Source organism: Lycium ferocissimum, chromosome 5, assembly GCF_029784015.1.
Source record: "Lycium ferocissimum isolate CSIRO_LF1 chromosome 5, AGI_CSIRO_Lferr_CH_V1, whole genome shotgun sequence".
Taxonomy (NCBI): domain Eukaryota; kingdom Viridiplantae; phylum Streptophyta; class Magnoliopsida; order Solanales; family Solanaceae; genus Lycium; species Lycium ferocissimum.
In genome coordinates this window covers 22,761,875-22,783,094 of record NC_081346.1, presented here as the reverse complement: position 1 = coordinate 22,783,094, position 21,220 = coordinate 22,761,875, and the positions used below count along the sequence as shown (strand labels likewise).

The following is a 21,220-nucleotide window of genomic DNA, read 5'->3' as shown; positions in this document are numbered from 1 at the left end:
GTGACGACGTTATATACACACTACCACCTGATCGCTGACCATCTGATGATGATGATGATGATGATAATGCCCACAAAGGCCGATATGATACGATGGGATGCCCACAGAGGCTTGACAGGCGTTATATACGCATATAAATGAGTATTTATGTATATCATTGGCCCACAGAGGCAGTTCACACATACAGGTTGCTTACATTTCATCCTATGTTCTTTTATGTCTTTTTCATATTAATTTCATGTCTTACATACTCAGTACTTTGTCCGTACTGACGTTCTTTCTGGGGGCGCTGCGTTTCATGCCCGCAGGTACAGATAGACAGGTTGACGATCCGCCCCCGTAGCTTGCCGTTCAGCTGATAGTGGAGCACTCTTCTTGTTTCGGAGTTGTTGTTGTACTTTTGGTACGTTATTCTTTTGATGTGCATACGGGTATGGAGGGGCTCTGTCCCGACCCTATTATGCCAGCTACTCCAGTAGAGGCTTGTAGACAGTCATGGGTTAGTAGACGCTGTATGGTCCCTCCGGTTTATATTTTTGATGCATAGTATTTCATGATGGCCTTGTCGGCTTGCACAGTTCTTGTCCAGCTTAGTCATATAGTATGTTACGGGCTCTTCCCTTTTTTAATATTTCTCTCATGATTTAGCAGATCTCCATTTGATGACCCTCGAGGTCCACTCTTGTTTATGATTATGATATGAGAGTATGATTAGCGGTGCTCGGTAGGTAGGCCCCAGGTGCCCGTCATGGCCTTCCAGTTTTGATCGTGACAATTTGTTTCAAATGTACTGGATAAAGGTATGTCTATAATGTAAACTTGAGAAAATTAACCGTATTAAATTTAAGCGTGGATTAAGGCGTGACTATAAAACATCAACAACTTATTATTTCTAATGTATGCTTAAGTAGTCTGGCTATGTCGAATAGGAGAATGCAACAATTTGAACTCACGTATTAATGCTTTATTAAGGATTTCTAATTTTTTTGTCTTTAATAATAATGTTCATAAAGTAATAGGATTTAGATTTTTGGGTTTAAGAATTATGTTAAAAAAGTAATAGGGTTACATATGGCCTAACGTGTATATATCAAGAAGTATGTCCAAAAAGTAACAGGATTACATGTGGTCTAATTCCAGTTAGTATCATTTTCTCATAGGTTTTTGTATTCAATATTTTAAGGATATTTTGGTCAACCAATATAGAAGTAGTATTTAAAGACTATATTTCCCAAAATAGTCAATAGAAATATTGTAGAATTAGACTTAAAGGGTATAAAAGTCGCTCAATATTTAAAGAATATTTTGATCAACCAACATTTATATTTATGCTTTTAAAATAATATAGATAGATGAGCAACAGAGGCAAAAATTGAAGACCACATATATGAGGGGCAAAATTAAAGACCAGTGCGTTTGAAGGGAAATCCGTGCAAAAACTTCGTTCATAATAGATAGTCCACATCCACGACGCTCCTTAGGTCCCACAAATCCCTCTAGCTCAACAAACGATAAAACGAAAGAAAAGAACGTCGTTCGTCGTAGAAAGAATAATGTCATAAAATGAGAGCAAGCAAGAAATATAAATAAAGCAAATAAAGAGATACATAGGATAAAAGTGAAAAGATGCTTTTACGCTCTTCCAAGTGTGTCATGCATCACATCATATGCCTCCATTTATACTACTCCACATAGAGGGCGGTTACAAAAGATTGCCATAAACATGACATTAACCGTTGAAATCATGGAGAAAGATCAACGGGAAATATTATGGAGGTGTGGAATGTTATCTACATATTGGAGAAGAGTAATTGTGTTACTCCTTGAAGAGTTAATGGACATCCATCATATTCAAATATTTCATAACAAACAACAATATTCGGTACAATCTGATATATAAATGATTTCAGAATATAAGATAATAACAATTTAAAACAACATTTAACATAAATTTCGATTAGACGTACCCAAAAACAGTCTGAAAGAGTTAACAAGAAAAATTTAGAATCTTAAATGTACGTCTCAAGCTACAAATAATATATGCATTTAATCACAAGAACGATAAATTAGAACCCAAAATATAAGGATTAAAGTAGAAGATTACCTCAAGAAATTTCAATTCTTGAAAATAAGTAATCTAAAATTGAACACAAACCAAGAGGTCTCATCCTTTCAAGAAACTTTTCTAATCCCAAAATATACAAAACTACCCTAAACGTGTTTATGAAGTATATATAGATATTACATAAGTTGAAAAAGACAAAACTCCTCGTCATCGATTTAGTGTGGCATGCTGACTTAGATCAATCAGAGACCTTATGTGGTATGCCTGATGTACTCAGGTGTGGCGCACTGACTCGTATTCTTTAACTTTTTTTTTTTTTTTTTTTTTTTTTTTTTAATTTGCTTCAATTAACATTGTACATCTCAGCTTGTTTATAACTATCCTCGAGCCTTCAAAACATGAAAGTCATTAAACACGCTCTTGATCTTAGCACAAGTCAATGGTCAACCAAACATCTTGAATCATTTGCTATACGCTCTGTAATAACCGAACAATCCAGATTTGAATTATTATTCGAAGTACAAGAATCGACGCTTCAATTTTTGGTAAGCACTTGACAATTATTTCTTACTAGATTCTTAGTTAATAAATTGTATACATTCACAAAACTACTTAAAATTGTAGTTGAAAAAAGAAAAAGGAAATTGCTTGTTCAAACACTAACATAATCAAAAACAAATTGCAAAAAAGAAATAATAAGCCACTTGACTTGTAATCTATAGGTCCATTAAAGCGGGCCTCATAACATAACTAATTTTCCCGGGCAATTTGCAGGATTAGCCTTCGCTGGGGGGTCATTAATCTTTGTCCTTCAAAATAGTGGTCTTTAACTTTTGCCTATGCAAATTCTACCTTTGGGCCTTAAAGACAGAATTTGCATGGGTTTTGCGATTTTTTTTTCTTGAAAAGTTCGAATCCATAATCTCAGCAGACAGTATTAGAAGGCAAGAAACTTAAAGACCACCAATTTGAAGGACAAAAATTAAAGACCACCCCAAATGAAGGACAATCCACGCAAAAAAAAAAAAAAAAAAAGGATTGGGGTTGTTGCATTAATTATGTCTAAATATTAATTTGGAAAAAGGGTCATATTCACCCTTCTAAAATGATTCAAATATACCCCTACTCTGTTAGGGTTGTTCTAGGTGGAAGCCAAATCCTACGTACATAACACTGACATTGTGGTGAAGTGGATGCCACGTGATATGCTACCTCACCACCCTCACTCATTTTAGCCCCTCCCCTACACTTTTTCTTCCATCACTAGTACCTTCTCCCCCTCTACCACCACTGCCACAATTAATAGCACGAGGACAACCACCATTTTCATTGGTGTTCAATAAAGTTTGATTTGTACTTCCTTTAGATTGATAATGTGTAAATTAATATCAAGAATAAGCTTGTGATCCTCTAACTTGAGCAGGTATGGGATCAAAATTGAAGAAATCTAGCATGGATTATGAAAATAGATATTCTAATGAATTATGAAACAAAAGTGAGGGAGAAATGGAGGAATTTCAAGTTGCATTAATTATGTATCGAACTCAAACTACAATACAGAGAGAACAATCCAATTTGAGAATAACCCACTTTCCTTTGGTGGTCAACATGCTATTGATTGTGTTGCAGCTGTTAGCAGAAAAAGTGAGATGCCAAGCCTCTTTCACCCTCATCATAATGTTAGTATCGCTTGTGAAGAAGTAAAGTTGATTTTTTGGAGGTACAAAAAAACCTAGATACTTAGTAAAGGATCTAGAATAGTCTAGTGTAGGATCTTGGATAATTATCTTAAAGAAAAATCTAGATATTCTAGAGTAGTGTTAGAAGATAAGGCTAACTAGATATTTTGTAGATATATCTCTAGATAATTCTATCTAGAACCATCCCTAGACAAGTATAAATAGGGGTGACCTTGAACATTTGTAATCAACCCAAGTTAACCCATAAAAACCCAATACAAATCCAATTCATAGCCAATTCAAGAAAGTCTTCTTCCATAACCAAATTCTCCTTTTCATAGCTTCCTCTTCTTTAGTTGAATCTTCCGATCTTAGTTAACGATTTTGGGCTAGCAGAAGGTCTCCTCGATTTACTTTTCTTCTGCTATATTTCTCTACATGGTATCAGAGCCATAGCCATAGATTGGCTGCTGGGTTTTGTTTCAAGATCGGGTTAGTGGTAGATTCAACTGGTTTCTTTAAATGGATTTGAGCGGCCGTGTTAATGGACGGGATGGAGTTGTTGAATCGGTCCAATTACAAGGTATGGAAGACATGTACGGAGTCATACTCAGGGCGAGGATTTGTGGGATGTTGTGAATGGGAGTTACACAAGTCCTCCAACTGACGGACCGAAAAATAGCAGCGCATACAAGAAGTGGAAGCAGATTAATGTGAAAGCGGAGTTCATCCTAAAGAGGTCCATTTCTCACAACTTGTTTGATCATATTATTAGGTGCAAATCAGCTACGAGATATGGAGGACCCTCGATCGGCCGTTCAACAAGAAGGATGAAGCTTCCATTACGTATATTAGAGAATGAATTGGCGAACACCACTCAAGGTAATCTATCTATTGCTGAGTACTTTTTGAAGATTAAGAATTTATGTTCAGAGATCTCTTTATTAAATCCCGACGAGGCTATCTCTGAAGCACGAATGAAAAGAACTATCATTCGTGGTTTGAAGTCAGAATATATTCCTTTTGTTACATCAATTCAAGGATGGGCTCAACAACCATCCTTGAAGGAGTTTGAGAATTTGTTGTCATCACAGGAGCTACTAGCCAAACAGATGGCTGGCGTATCGATCAAAAAAGGGGAAGGAAATGCTCTTGCAGCTAACCGAAGAAATCTTAAAGTAAGGCAAGAGCAAAGTAGCTCAAGAGAGATGGCGTATTCTCAATTCCAAAAAGGTTTAAGCTCTCCAAGACAGAAGGAGGAGTTTTCTAATTATGGTAAGAAGTCTATTAAATGTTACCGATGTGGTCAAATAGGACACATAAAAAGATATTGCCGAATAAAAGAGACCAATATGGCTCAAGTTGAGAAAGTTGCTGAAGAAGAAGAAGACTCAAGGTGTCAGAAGCTGAGACTCGAGACTCGAGCAAGAGATACCTTAGCTTTCTCTCAATTTTGAAAGACCGGATCATGAATTCGAGAGATAATACGGTCCATCACGTGGAGAAAGAATGCATTGGTGTCATCAACAAAAGCAAGAATATTCCAAGACGTTCGATCGGTGACGTGGCAGCTGCCATCGAGGAAGTCAACGAAGCAGATCCTGAAATTGGTAATAAAAGTCTGGACGTGGAGGATGTTGAAGTAGATCCTGAGCATGAAGTTTCTAAAACTATATATGACAATGATGACCATTCTGGAGAAAGCATTGAGGGAGTTATAGTGGAAGTTGAAGTCTCTGGTCAATCATCTGCCATATGTAGTCAATCACTAGCTCGAGATCAAATGCTCGGAAGCCGACAACAAATAAAGGAAGAGGTTGACCTCAAGGCTCAATTTCATATGGAGACACAAATGACATGATTTTTGGAAAGCTCTGAAGTCGCCAAACAATTTATCGAGGAGTCGGAAAGGAAACGAGCGGTGGATCCTATGTTAGTGTCGAGTCTTCGGGCGGTATTCATGGTCAGATCGTCATCGACTCAGATGGTTCTCCAGATAACACAATTGTCAAGGAGCTAAGAGAAAGGGGGAGTCTGGAAACTCAAGACCGTAAAACTCAGTATAGAGATGATTCACGTGATTCGCAAAGGCCAAAAAGAAATATTGTTAAGCCATTGCTATAACGATGAAAAATTTGTTACGTATTCATGCTTGACCAATTAATGGCGGAAAACCTTCGTCATTTGAAGAAGCAAAAGGAGACAGGAAAGTATGTCTGAGATCTTCACCAGGGCACACCTAAAATCTTCGTCTGAGTTCTTCTACAACAAGCTTGGGGTAGTTTCCAAAAAATTACTTTAAGGGGGAGTATGAAGAAGTAAAGTTGATTTTTTGGAGGTACAAAAAATCCTAGATACTTAGTAAAGGATCTAGAATAGTCTAATGTAGGATCTTGGATAATTATCTTAAAGAAAAATCTAAATATTCTAGAGTAGTGTTAGAAGATAAGGCTAACTAGATATTTTGTAGATATATCTAGATAATTCTATCTAGAACCATCCCTAGACAAGTATAAATAGGGGTGACCTTGAACATTTGTAATCAACCCAAGTTAACCCGTAAAAACCCAATACAAATCCAACTCATAGCCAATTCAAGAAAGTCTTCTTCCATAACCAAATTCTCCTTTTCATAGCTTTGTCTTCTTTAGTTGAATCTTCCAATCTTAGTTAACGATCTTCGGCTAGCAGAAGGTCTCCGCGATTTACTTTTCTTCTGCTATATTTCTCTACATCGCTTAGGATTTGTCTTTCACCTAGGGCAACCCTAACATACGAGGGTTATATTTAAACCAGTTTGATAACCTCAAAGTATTTCCTTTTTGCATAGTAGAGTGGTGAATTTGACCCTTTTCCTTGTTAATTTTGATACGATATATCTATCAAAACCCCTATCAATAATTGTCTAAGCAAACAATTTTTGAAAGTCAAAAACCACATTCAGCTCAATATCCAAAACTCTTACAAACTCATTTTTTTTGGTTCCGTATATAAACTTGCTTTTGACCAATCATATAAACTAGTGAACTTGCCGCGCTTCGCGCGGTTATGACTGATTTCGTTATATTTATGATTTTTTTTCTAATGTTCAATTTTTTAGAATAATTAAGATAGGTTGTTTCACCTATTTTTTTTTATCTTCTCATTCTCTTATATCATGTTTGGTTTGACGAAGTGAAAGGGAATTTAACGGAGAAAAATTTCATTGATTAATTTTCTTTACATAAAATATCTATAATTAACCTTTTTAGCTGTTTGACAAAAATTGCAATAAAGGTTAGATATGTTCTCATTTCGGTCTAATTTTTAAGTAATATAAAAAATTATATAGTTAGATACGTTTTCACCAGGAACATGGTATCTATTCATGTAACTGTATGTTATTTGATCTAAACTTATTTAAAGCAAGTTTTGATGCTAAGATCCCTTGCTTTTAAGGTTTGAACCTTTTTTGTTTGATTAATGCTTCATTAGCACATTTTAGTTAATTGAGATTTGTTTGGGAGAGGATAGCTTATGAGTTGATTTTGGTATGTTATTTGTCCAATGAAAGACAATTTGGTGATATTCTCATAATAAGTTATTGGTCCCTTCAAGTTATAAGGTGCATAAAATTTAAAAAAAAATCTCTAAAAGTTACAACTTATTTTGTTGGCAAGAAAACCAAAATGCTTTTATTAGAGATCAAAACAAAACATTCTAAATGAAAAAAATAACTTGCCGTTGTTGGGGTAAAAGTCTATTAAAAGACAAAGTAATTTTACAAATTCAATTAATAAATTTCTCCTATAGAAATATTTTAAAAAAAAGTGTCCAAAAGCTAATAGAACTACACCTCTATCTTTGAAAACATGATTAAGGGGTGAAACAAACATCTATCCTTATATTCGTTTCAAATAATTACTGATCCTTGTTTTAATACAGATTACAGCAACATTATCTTTCGTTCTTCCTTTTCATCCGTTTTTTTTCTTCCTTCTCTTTTTGCTTACTTTCTTCTTAGTTCTTATCTACCAATTAGTCACCAAAGTATGAAGTCACTGCTTTAAATATAGGAAAATTTCTTTTCCTTAAAAAAATCGTACTAAATATTCTATATTTACAAATCTCATAAAATTCATGTTTACCAATTTACAATTTTCACCACGTTTTTTGCATATAAATCCGCAAAAGAAACGACGTATAGAAAATAAATCTACAAAGTTCAACTGAAAGAGAAAAGAGAAAATAAATTAGAAAATTAAGCGAAACTAAAATGCGAGACTCCATATTCATGAAGTACAGAATACTAAGGATTAATGACATATAACAACTCACACACATACCAAAATATTTCTGCGGAAGAATCCAATGCTACCACGCATCTCCACGACTCCACCTTTCTACTTCCACCGACATGACCACTTTTGTCATCTTCATCGCCTCATTATATAAAGTCGTCATTGTTTTGTCCATTTGATCGGGGTCTCTCCTCATCTACGTTCTTCAGAGTTGATATCTTGCAATTTTCCTTTCTTTCTATTTTTAATGATTCACTTCTTTCCTCTGCGCTACATATACTACCGAGATCTTCTATTTTCTCCATTTCATTCCCTTCCTCAAAGAACACTATAAAAATGCTTTTTTCTATTTTGCTTACTTATATACGTTGTCATAGCTATAAAATATTCGTCCTCAAAACAAAAACAGTTTGGGATGATGAAATGTCCTAAGAAGTGTTGTCTTTATATGTTTCATTTTCCTGAATGTTTTCCTCTTTTAATGTGCTTAAACACGTAACGTTCATACGTGTAAATTCTAATAATAAAGCAATTAATGGTAGAAATTTAAGGTAAGAAATGATTAGAGGGTAACGTACATGAGTCTTCATTTAGTCTTAACAGAAATAATCTGTTCATTCACTTCTTTTTTGAAAAATATATACTACTACTAACTTAAAAATAAGTAAAAATAAGTAGGAAGTGGTGACCCTTTGTCTTCACCCGTTTGTTGACATATTAAAGATCTTATTTAGGGGACTTTAATTATAATTAATAAGGGAAAATAAAAAGAATCAGATTATTTGGATATTTTGGAGCAAAATGAGAAGGTGAAAATTTCAAAAAAAGGAGAAAAAAGATAAATAGGAATGGTGATCATAGAAAGGTGCCACATCACCTTATTTATGCCTAGCTTTATATTATTACTATATAGAAGCATGGGTCTCAACCCATGCTTCATCGTCCGTTAAGCGCTAAAAAAAAAAAAAAGTATGGTCCCCATATTAAACACCAACCAATATTAAAAAATAAAAAAAACACCAACCAATATTAAAAAATAAAAAAAAAGTAAAAAAAGTGGAACCCACCATCTCTAAACTCATGAGAAAAAAAAAGTGGACCCCATATTAACAAAATCAAGCTATATAAAAAAAAAAGTGAATCCCATATTAAAAATACAAACAATGTCAAAAAAAAAAAGTGCAGACTTTGTATTCGTAGCAAACACTAATGTATTAAAGTTATAGATACGGGGTACAAACTACAATGTTATATTAATCGTGTTTTGAACATAGTATCCCATATTGACAAAATCAAGCAATATAAAAAAAAAAAAGTGAATCCCATATTAAAAAAACAAACAATGTCAAAAAAAAAAAGTGCATTTTGTATTCGTAGCAAACACTAATATAATAAAGTTTTAGATACGAAAGACAAACTACAATGTTATATTAATCGTGTTTTGAACATATATATATATATATATATATATATATATACGTGCATAAAAATAGTGCAAACTAATAATGTCCAAAAGGGTGGGCCCATACTAAACAACACCAAGCAATATAAAAAAAAAAAAAAAAAAAAAAACTGTATAAAGCAGGTTTAGTACCATGCTTCGTTGTCCGTTGTCCCTTTAAAAAAAATAAAAAGGGTGGGCCCCATACTAAATAACACCGAGCAATAAAAAAAAAGCGGAACTCACCATCTCCAAACTCATAGGAAAAAATAAAGTGGACCCCATATTAACAAAATCAAGCAATATTAAAAAAAAAAAAAGTGAACCGCATATTAAAAAAAAATATAATGTTAAAAAAAAAAGTGTAGACTTTGTATTCGTAGCAAACACTAATATAATAAAGTTTTATATACGGAGCACAAACTACAATGTTATATTAATCGTGTTTTGAACATAGTATATGTATATATATTATATGCATAAAATTAGTGCAAACTAATAATGTCCAAAAAAAAAAAAAAGTGCACCCCATAAAGGGTGGACCCCATACTAAACAACATCAAACAATATAAAAAATAAAAAAAATAAAAAAAGTGGAACCCACCATCTCCAAGCTCACGGTAAAAAAAAGTGGACCCATATTAACAAAATCAAGCAATATTTAAAAAAAAAAAAAAAAAAAAGTGAACCCCATATTAAAAAAAATAATGTAAAAAAAAAAGTGCAGACTTTGTATTCGTAGTAAATACTAATATAATAAAGTTTTAGATACGGAGTACAAACTACAATGTTATATTAATCGTGTTTTGAACATATATATATATATATATATATATATATATATATATATATATATATATATATATATATATATATATAAAAAAAAAAATGCACCTCATATTAACAAATCAAACAATATTCATGTAATTTTCAAAGTATCTCATTAAGTCAATAATGATGGATTCATTGCCACGTGCGTATCAATCCATTAGTGAAAGAAATGAAATCGCTTTTCTTCAAAAGGTTAAGTAGTCAAACCATACAATTTTCTTTCTTTTTTTATATTAGCCTGAGATCTAATCTAGTTATTAAACTGTTGTAGTTGTTATTCCGCCATGTCATTTATTTGTTATGTTTACTAAAATAAATATACTTAAAATATTTATATTTTAAAATAAGATAGAATTTAATTACTTTTTTATTTTTATTCTTACTCTAATAAATGTGAAAAGAAATTAATGTCGTAAAAAAAAAATATATCAAATAATGAATAAGGTAAATTAGTCAAATTATAATTCTAATCGACGTTTTCTTAAAAAACCATGCAAAAGACAATATGACAAGTAAAATGAGTTAAACCGAGAATATTTACCAAAAATTAAAAAATAGTATTTCTTCATTTAAACAGAAAATCAATTTCTACTTTGTTTCGTTTTAAACATGTAAAATTAATTTAATAATTTGAATTAGAATTATCCAAATCGAATTTGATAAAAAATAATAAGTATTTTACACCTTTAAATTAATCGAATTAAAATTGAAAGTATCAACTGATGCTTAAATATTGCTATTATTTTATCTCAAAGAGAGGAAAATAGTTTCCTTTTAAACAAGTCTTCTCTTTTAAAAAATAATAATAAATTTGCCGATTTTGTATTCGTAGCAAACATTAATATAATAAAGTTTTAGATACGGAGCACAAACTAAATGGAGATCAAATAATTAATAAGGTAAATTAGTCAAATTATAATTCTAATTGACGTTTCCTTAAAAAACCGTGCAAAAGACAACATGACAAGTAAAATGAGCTAAACCAAGAATATTTACTAAAAATTAAAAAATAGCAGTTCTTCATTTAAATAGAAAATCAAATTTCTACTTTGTTTCATTTTAAACATGTAAAATTAATTTAATAATTTGAATTAGAATTATCCAAATCAAAATTTGATAAAAAATAATAAGTATTGTTTAGGTCCAATCTACATACATTAACAATAGAATATTTTACACCTTTAAATTAATCAAATTAAAATTCAAAGTATCAACTGATGCTTAAATATTGCTATTGTTTTATCTCAAAGAGAGGAAAATAGTTTCCTTTTAAACAAGTCTTCTCTTTTAAAAAGTATTAATAAAATTTTGCCAACTTTGTATTCGTAGTAAATACTAATATAATAAAGTTTTGGATACGGAGCATAAACTACAATGTTATATTAATCATGTCTTGAACACACACACACACACACACACACACACACACACACATATATATATATATATATATATAGACACATAAAAACAGTACAAATTTATGTATGTTTATTAGCAATATAAAATATATATATTATTACTACCCAAACCCAACTACATACACATAGATACACTATAATTCAAAGTGTTGGGTCCGTGTGCAGCACGGGCATAAATCATAGATACACTATGATTTATGTATGTTTAATGATATGTACTATCCAATCTGATATAACTCATTACAATACTCCCCTAGTTATATATAGATTACGCTATGTTGCCTCTTTGAATTGTTTGACATTGTTCTTTAAATAAAAGGGAAAAAGGAATTATATTATAAATAACAAATTTTGAAAGTCAAAACCAGATTCTGCTCACTATCCAAAACTCTTACAAAGTCATTTTTTGGTTCCGTATATAAACATGATATAGACATTTGAATTGTTTGACATTGTTCATTAAATAAAAGGAAAAAAGGAATTATATGTTTGACATTGTTCATTAAATAAAAGGAATTATATATAAAATACGCTATGTTGCCTCTTTGAATTGTTTGACATTGTTCTTTAAATAAAAGGGAAAAAGGAATTATGTTATAAAATAACAAATTTTGAAAGTCAAAACCAGATTCTGCTCACTATCCAAGACTCTTACAAAGTCATTTTTTGGTTCCGTATATAAACATGATATAGACATTTGAATTATATTATAAATAACAAATTTTGAAAGTCAAAACCAGATTCTGCTCACTATCCAAAACTCTTACAAAGTCATTTTTTGGTTCCGTATATAAACATGATATAGACATTTGAATTGTTTGACATTGTTCATTAAATAAAAGGAAAAAAGGAATTATATGTTTGACATTGTTCATTAAATAAAAGGAATTATATATAAAATACGCTATGTTGCCTCTTTGAATTGTTTGACATTGTTCTTTAAATAAAAGGGAAAAAGGAATTATGTTATAAAATAACAAATTTTGAAAGTCAAAAAAACCAGGATTTCGCTCACTATCCAAGACTCTTACAAAGTCATTTTTTGGTTCCGTATATAAACATGATATAGACATTTGAATTGTTTGACATTGTTCATTAAATAAAAGGAAAAAAAGAATTATATGTTTGACATTGTTCATTAAATAAGGAATTATATGTTTGACATTGGTCATTAAATAAAAGGAAAAGAGGAATTATATGTTTGACATTGTTCATTAAACCCTAGTTTTTGAATGATAATATCTTGTTTAGATTATAAGGATAAGTGTTAGAATTGAGTTGGAATAATTAGAATAGGCTTACCTTGGTGTTCTTGATGAAGGAAGAGGGTAGGAAGTCGTTCTAGTGGCTTGAAGGAATGAAAAATAATGATTTGAACTAGTATGGACGAATATATACCGTCCTCGGAAAATGCAATTTACGTCCAACACCGTCTTGGCCGTATTTTCAGTTTACGGGTCGTAAACTCGCTATACGGGTCGTATTTTGCGATATGGACCGCACCGCGTCTCTTCGAAATGGCCATAACTCTTTGCACGATGTCCGTTTGACCCCCGTAAGATACCGTTGGAAAGGTATTTCAATGCTCTACAACTTTCATCAAGGAAGTTTTCTCAAATTCCAAACACGTTTTGAAATACGGGCCGTAAAGTGAATTACGGTCCGTATTTAACCATATGACCTCAAAATGTCAAATTCCGTAACGTTCGTAAATTCTTGGTTTCGCCACGGGCACCGTTCATGGGCGTAAATTGAATACGACCATCGTTCATGGGCGTAAACCACCATATCACAACTGAACAGAAAAATCTCAATTCCCACATTCTTTATCTGATTTTCTAAGTCTAGGATCGTGGTCAAAACTTTCATTAAAGGTACGAGGTGTTACAATATGTTTGACATTGGTCATTAAATAAAAGGAAAAAAGGAATTATATGTTTGACATTGCTCATTAAATAAAAGGAATTATATATAAAATAACTGTCAGAAGTGGGATTTGAACCCACGCCCTCTTACGAAGACCAGAACTTGAGTCTGGCGCCTTAGACCACTCGGCCATCCTGACTCTATGTGAGAGTGCTTCTCCATTTTAATTATTGTATGAAACGGACTCAATTTAAGTCCAGATTAAATTAATCCAAGTAGTTGTAGACTCATTAGATTAGAAGAAAGGGATCCTTACACAAATAGTTGACCGGTTTCAGTGTTTATTTTCCTTAATTGATATATATAAATTATTACATACTTATTTGTCTGTTATATTTAATTTTAAAGGGTTGGGTGTGCAGCTATTTAGGTTAATTCTTTTAAGAGAAATTATTCTCCTTCGTCTTTTTGTATTTCATTTATTTACCATCTGTGTGCAATTCAAATTGGGAAAAAAAAGGAATTGGAGAAAAATCCTGTGGGTGCATAGAAATCGAAAAAAAGATGTAGTAATACTCTATTACAAATTCCCCAAAAAAAAAAAATCTTAATTACTTGTCATAGAAAGAGAATAGTTGGAAAAAGAAGAAGAAAAAATTCAAACCAAATATCTTCCAAATTGGCGATTTAAGTATTATATATTTATCGTGTAAATTTTTAATGTACTTACTATTGTTTAACCTATTATTAACAAGAAAGTTACTAGTTCTTAAACTATCTGTACGCAATTACTGTAGTAAAAATCATTATAACAAGTACGTTATCACTTTTATCAAGTTATTAATTAATGTTTGTTATTAAGTTTCTCTACAATTATCTTACTGCTTATTTTTTTCAGACTGCTCTATCATAATTTTATTGCGTTTTGCCTTAGCTTATTTGGTTTCGTTATTTCTTTTGTAATGTTTTGAATTTACTTGTCCTTATACCGAGGGTCTATCAGAAATAACTTTTTTACCTCCCAAAATAAGAAAGAAAGTTTCTCATGACACTCTACCCTCCCCGTACACTCTTACAGTTTATGTGTTAATAGCTTAACACATAAACTGCAAATGAAAAAGAAAGTCAGGAATACGGAATATCACCACTCGTAGTAATTACCATTTTTGTAATTAGAACCTAAAACCAGGGCAATTTAGGAAAAGGGGCAAAATATGACCGTTGGCAGGGGCTCCTCTAATAACGTCCCTTTATATTTAGTTTGGCCAGTTATGCAACTTCAAAACTTCTACGAAAAAAACACAAAAGAATTTTGAGAAATCATCAACACATACCTTACGAACTTAGAAGAAATCTTGATAACATTGTGTGTGAATTCTCCCAAGAAGGCTGTAAATTTCTCTATTCTGTGAGTATTTTTTGTGTTCATCTAACTATCATCCTGATTTTAATCGCTGAGAAAATTATATATTTACTTCAAGAATGATGATTCTAGTTTCTTTCTTTTAACTGCTATATGGCTTTATGTTAAAACCTTGACCTTTTTTACATTTCCTAATTGGGGGTTCTTCAACTTTTCTTGTATCATTATCCAGGGTTCAAGTTGAAGACAGATTTTATACTCAAATTTTTGCTGTCTACTTAGGTTCTAATCTTGTTGACCCACTTTTCCATTTGATTAAAGTTCTGGTTCATTTTACTGAACTAAAGATGTATGATTCTAGCGTTTTGGGTTGTTTGATTAAGAAAGTATTCTTGAAAAATTGAAAGGGACTCCTACTCAACACTCCTCGAGGAATTTTCTCCATACAGGAGAATTTTAACTTTAGAAGGTTAAAAACTCTACAAAAAAAAAAAAAAAAAAAAAAAAAAAAAAGATTTGGGTTTATAGAAGCCTTTTGGATAAGGGCAAGTTTAGTGATGTGATCTTGATAGAAAATCTAGGTACTTTAGTAAGATAATAACCGTACTCCAACAACTCTAGAAGTAATCTTTACCCTTTACAAACAAGAATGTCAAAACAGAGACATTTTTTACTGCAATATTAGCAAAAGTAGAATGATAGATTATATCTGGTAATCATTCTGTTTAGTTTGGTGTTAGTTTTGGCATATCTTTTTCGCACCCCCTTGTCCCTGATTGATAGGAGCATTTGTTAGTTCTGTTTCTTGCTATTACTGCAAATGGTCATCTTACATGGTTAGAGTGAATATAAAGCTATACACATTGAGTAGTTCTATCAAATAGTATCAGTATTTAACTTGATTCTTGCAAATAACACTCATTTCTTCATTTGAAAACAAGTTATGAGAAAAAAACTATGTCATCAACAGTGTATTAAACCGTCTATTTTTTAATTGCCCTCTTGAAGATGGGATTGCAGATGTACATTATAGAGAATTATTTCTTTCCAACATACACATGCCCTTTATTGGGCAGAATTTGAACTGCTTATATTGAAAAGCAATTAGCAGTTTTTTTTTTTTTTTGCTAATTCTGTTCCTTGCTTCCACTGCAAATGTTATTCTAAATGGTTGAAGAGAGAATATAAAGCTATAAACGCTGAATCGAAATGTGACATCCTAGTACACTTTCGAAATTCGTGGAGTTAAAACATTAGTGAAACTTCTTTGTTTCTTATAACACTCATTTCTTTGTTGTTTTTTCTTTTACTTTCTGTATGTGATCAATCATGTTGACTTTCATTTCATGTTAACCTCATTTACAGGGTGCAGGATTTTCTTCAAATTTTATTAGGACACGAATACATGGCTACGCTTCAGGATCAGAATATCAGTATACATTTTGATGGTAGAAACCTCACTTCATAACCTCATTGTATAACCATTGACATAATGCTATGATTTACTACTGTTGGTTAACTAAATTTTATCTTCCACAGGGGCTTCTTTGTTTGGAAAGAATGATACTTCCAAGGCCCTGAAGAAAGGAGGAGGACTTGGTGGAAGAAAAGCACTTAATGACATCTCAAACTCAGCAAAGCCTTCTTCTCTGCAGGCATCAAAGAAAAACTACTCCACGGGTGTAATTTCCATCGGGAAAGATCTTAATGCCACTAAAAACTTTGCTAAGGGTGGCAGGAAAGCGCTCGGTGATCTTACAAACTCGAGCAAGCCATCAACGCAGCAGGGGTCCAAGAAGGGACTTGATAAGAAATTGAGTGCTGCTGCAGCAGCGAATACTCCAACTTGTATAGCTGAAGAACAATTTCTGCATGATCATCAGAAGTGCATCAAAGCACAGAGAAAGGTGATGGACATGGATTTTTTTCTGAAGGAAGTTGGACTAGACAATGGTAAAAAAATTGAATTTGAGCAACCGTGTCTTATTGTTTTATGAAGACATATATCTTCCATGTCTTAGTTGATAATCTTTTTCATATGACAGATATCCCTGTGCAGCTAGTAGCATCTCCACATGCGCCTAAACTGCCAATGAAATCAATGGTGAGTAGGATTTGAAGTTATCTATAACTCATGTAGTCTTTTGATTCTGTGTGATTAGAGTTGTTTCTGAACCTCTTGTGTTTTTGATTTGTGAATCAGTCTTCGATGTACGAGCTAGAGACCCCTGTGAAGAAGCACTTTGAGGTGGAAGAGATGCCAGAACTGCTGATGTATGATCAGTGTGAAAAAAGGGGAACTTGTGGAGATTGTTCACCTTCTCTGGGATCTCCTATATCACCAAAGCTATCTTCATATATGAGCTGGAAAGATGTAAGCGCTCCATGTTTCGCCTTGACTGGAACACCCAACCTACCAAAGCATTGATCACAAGCACCCTATTTCTTCGTAGTCATCAGTCAGTCGGCTAAATGACTGTTGAACTAGTTAGTTCTTTCTGGTCTTGTGGAAAGAGGGCAGACTAGCTCCTTTGTTGTCTCAGATGATTTACATTTTCGTCATATTAACTGATGTGTTTTGGATTCTGTTCCTCCTATTGTAAAAAGTTAATTTCCTGTTTCGGATGATTTTAGATGAATTGCTGGAGTAGTCATTCTACACCTTCTCTTGTTCTTCTGTTTTTTTCTTTATTGTTTATTATACTACTATGCTCATTATCTATAAGGTTGTGTGTAGGAAGATTGGACCAAGAAACTGCTGCAGGGGTTGGGGGTGATGAAACGAGTAACATGTTGTCCAGTTTATGAGACATTCTATCAGAGCTCAAATGGTTAAACTTGAACTACTCCAACAGAATTAACTACTCTAAACAAATTATCCAGGGGAAGGGAGGAGTGTAACACGAGCCTCGGGAGAAGGGTAACACGAGTCTCGGGAAAAAGACCATTATGTACAAGTGCCAAGTACAACTATCCAGAGAAGCTAAATTAGAATTCACTCTACTAAACCTTCAACACAATCGTCTTTCTTAGAGTTTTTTGCTTCTCCAATCTCAGCAAAAATCTCTCTCAGGATAAATATACCATAATTTCTCCCAAATCCCAGTTATGGAAGAATACTTTGTACCAAACTGGTTGTAAACAGTCTATAGGGAAGATGCCAGAAAATAGGTCCAGCCATTCTAAAGGGTAAAGGAAGATATTATGGAGGAGTACAGTACACATCCATCAGCCACTACAAGGGAGTCAAAGAATGGGCTTGTTGGAACTATATCAAGATATTAGAATGATAAGGAATCCTTTATTAACATAGTAATATAAAAATTATCCGGGGGAAAGGGTGGGGGGTGGGTTAACAAGTCTTAGGAAAAGGAGCATTATGTTTCCCTTTTTCCTGAGTGGTCGTTGTAATTAATTATGTCTACCAGTAAGTGGTTAATTCTCAATCCAAATGTAAATGTGTCTTAGCTGATGGAGATGGATTGTTTACAAGAAGTATGGGCATGGATTCGTACAAGCATATTTCATTTGATCCCATGGGTGCTCAAACACAATTGGCTTTCTTAAGAGTGTTTGCTTCTCTAATTTCAGCACTCCAAAGTTGTTAATTCTTGCCGTAATAGCACCTGGACATTCCTTCAATCCTCAGACGAAATCTACACTTGCTAGATTGATCCAGCCATCTTTTTATTTCTGTATGCAGTAAGACAATTTTTATAACATATCAGCTACCTAAATTTTGTCTGACTTTTTAAAGTAGTTGCTGGTGTGGACCCAGAGCCTTACTTTCAATTGATTCATTAAGCATGTTGTGGACCCAGAGCCTTACTTTCAATTGATTCATTAAGCATGTTGAATGAAAGCTGAAGTACAACACTTTGTTGAGGGATCACTTTCTCATGTTCTTTTTAATTTTATTCTTTTCTTCATATGATTTTCTCATGTTTTATGGAAGCTTCAGATCAATGTTTGGTAGCCTTGTTTAAGAAACTTTTGACTTGATGGAAATGTGCTGTTCAGGTTTTGGTTTGTATTTTTCTGAAAATTGAATGATTTGATTAGCATTTTTCTGCAACAGAAACCATAAACTTCGTCTCATATGGTTTGTTTGCTTGTATCAAAAGGTTCAAAGATCTCAAAAGTTAGCATCTGCTGATCAATTGATTTTCTGCTTGCTTTTGCTCAAGAGGAAAGATCTGCATCTGCAAGCCTACGATATTCTTTATTCTGTAACATCAATCTTGAATTGTTGCTATCATTGGTCAATGCGGAAACCTTCTGAAGTACACATACGTAGTTATTGACATTAACTATAAAACTGTGACAAAATTAATGGTTTTACATTGGATTAGCCTCACAACAACAATTCAAGTTTCCACACCCATAAAGTGTCTGACTTATGCTTGTCATGCGAGTTTGCTTAATTAACTGTTTCTTATTTGTTCCATGTGAAGTCTTATCGTGATGGTTTTTGTGATCCTTCCTGGTGGTTGCATGGCATAATAATATTTGTTGTTCATCACTGCATCCATGTAATTTTGGGTGTTTCAGATCTTTTCAGTGTTGATCATCAATATAGTGAACAGTTGCCCCTATACCAATTTCAAGTTTGATTTGAAGATCACTCTCTGCCTTAGCAAAGTTGCTCATGTCCTTGTTGTAGTTTTGACTTGCTCTTAGGCTACCATAATGAAGCCAAAAGATGTGTGTTAGGCGTCTGTTCCAAAATCAAAAGCCTCTTAGCGTGCTGTGACGGCAGTTGGATGGCCCTACGTATGCACAGGCAACAACAGCACTGGAAGGCTTTGCTAGCAGTGTAAACATATTCCTTTCATTTTAGTAGCTGCACTTGTTCTTTTTTATATCTATCTTGCACATAATGATTTGTAATGGTGTCTACCTATGAAGGAACTAAATGTGAAAGAAAATGAGATGCTCCTCTCTTGGGAGCGCTGAAAAGTTCCAGCAGATGAAGTTGCCATATCAGTTGAATCTTAACAATTGGTTTGTAAGGATGCTAGATTTTGTTTGAGATATGGTTATATCGGTTAGGGTCAGTATTATGTGGTTACGATTCTATCATGTATGTCTTTTCCGAAGATAGATTTTACGGCATAGTCACTTATGACCTCTCCTTCTGTGCCTTGCAGTAATGATTTCTCTAACGTTACGACCTTTACCAGGACGTGTTCATAAATACGTAGTTTTTTATGTCACTTTGATTCTGAATTGGTCCATGAAATTTAGAAGCTCCCACGTCAAACTTTGTGTTCTTGCTATACAATTTGCACGACTGCTTTTATTCGGGGGTGGTCTTTAATTTTTGCCCCTCAAATTCTTTGATGCTTTAATTTTTGCCCCTCGCCTAAAAATTTATGAGTTCTGGGTTCGAACCCACGCTCAGTTAAAATTTTAAAAAAAAAAAAATCGCATAGCAGAGTTGGTACCTTAAGGAAGAGTTTGCCTACAAGCATAGAGCAAACTCTGCCTACAAGCATAGAGCAAACTCTGCCTTGCGAATCTAAAACTCTGTCATGAGATTATTTTTTTATAATTTTTGACTGAGTAGGGGTTCGAATCCGGAACCCATGAATTTTTAGGCGTATGACAAAAATTAAAGACCGACAATTTGAAGGTCAAAAATTAAGGACCGAAGGACAATCCGCGCAAAAAATTGATATAGGATTGAATGTGGTTGGTGGGCTTCCTTGTTTCTTTTTTAATTGTAATGTTGAGGAGTCCGGAACCCAAATGACCCAAAAAAGGTGGAAATGAACCAAAATACCCCAAGAAAAAAAAGTGATATCAAAGTACCCTTAACGCAGTAAATTACTGCATTAAATAATTGTAACGGCTTAGTTAAGTCCAATAACGCAGTAAATTACTGCGTTTTTTTTTAATTTTAAAATTACTCTCTTTCGTTTAAATTTTCACACTTTTTCCGTACTTTGACCCATAGATTAATCATGCTTCGAGACTTCAAAACTTCAATAGTTTATAGAACTCGATTTGTTTATGTGCGATTAAAAATGTAGGCTCAATATATCAAGTATACGCAAAACTTCAGATCGTCGTTTTAATGGTTGAAAAGTGCTCGATTATCAGTGATGTTTGATGGTACATTTGTCTTTGAGTAGCAAGATTTATGAATGTTTGATTTAAACAATGTGGCACTTAAGTACTTATACAAATCCAATTTGATAAGATAAAATTATAAAATAAGGAGTATAGGGAGAAAAAGTAGTTATAAATTAGTGAAACTTTAAATGGTCATAAC

General features: G+C 33.0%; 2 protein-coding genes and 1 non-coding gene across 4 annotated transcripts; 2 read left to right on the top strand and 1 right to left on the bottom strand.

Moving 5' to 3' along the window:
• Positions 1–433: 433 nt before the first annotated feature.
• On the top strand, positions 434–5,201 carry LOC132057657 (uncharacterized). The gene is made up of 3 exons (XM_059450277.1): positions 434–499; positions 4,193–4,243; positions 4,359–5,201. Exons 1-3 carry the CDS (start codon positions 434–436, stop codon positions 5,199–5,201), a joined length of 960 nt encoding a protein of 319 aa, XP_059306260.1.
• Positions 5,202–13,695: 8,494 nt separating this feature from the next.
• On the bottom strand, positions 13,696–13,779 carry TRNAL-CAA (transfer RNA leucine (anticodon CAA)). The gene has a single exon. It is a non-coding gene; the product is annotated as a tRNA-Leu (tRNA).
• Positions 13,780–14,825: 1,046 nt separating this feature from the next.
• LOC132056526 (uncharacterized) lies at positions 14,826–17,604 on the top strand. 2 transcript variants are annotated; one of them, XM_059448766.1, is made up of 5 exons: positions 14,826–14,988; positions 16,309–16,391; positions 16,483–16,896; positions 16,989–17,047; positions 17,147–17,604. In XM_059448766.1, exons 2-5 carry the CDS (start codon positions 16,349–16,351, stop codon positions 17,369–17,371), a joined length of 741 nt encoding a protein of 246 aa, XP_059304749.1. In that variant the 5' UTR covers positions 14,826–14,988; positions 16,309–16,348; the 3' UTR covers positions 17,372–17,604. The 2 variants fall into 2 exon arrangements, with proteins under 2 accessions (XP_059304749.1, XP_059304750.1); XM_059448767.1 differs by having other exon boundaries at positions 14,853–15,034.
• The last annotated feature ends 3,616 nt before the right edge of the window (positions 17,605–21,220 follow it).

Bases quoted from the DNA above. Each gene is read 5' to 3' on its own strand.
- LOC132057657 (XM_059450277.1), top strand. From the start codon at position 434: ATGGAGGGGCTCTGTCCCGACCCTATTATGCCAGCTACTCCAGTAGAG. The intron at 500-4,192 runs GTTAGTAGACGC...ACATGGTATCAG, and splicing joins AGGCTTGTAGACAGTCATGG to AGCCATAGCCATAGATTGGC. The intron at 4,244-4,358 runs GTAGATTCAACT...AGTCATACTCAG, and splicing joins GTTTCAAGATCGGGTTAGTG to GGCGAGGATTTGTGGGATGT.
- LOC132056526 (XM_059448766.1), top strand. From the start codon at position 16,349: ATGGCTACGCTTCAGGATCAGAATATCAGTATACATTTTGATG. The intron at 16,897-16,988 runs GTAAAAAAATTG...TTCATATGACAG, and splicing joins GGAAGTTGGACTAGACAATG to ATATCCCTGTGCAGCTAGTA. The intron at 17,048-17,146 runs GTGAGTAGGATT...TTTGTGAATCAG, and splicing joins AACTGCCAATGAAATCAATG to TCTTCGATGTACGAGCTAGA.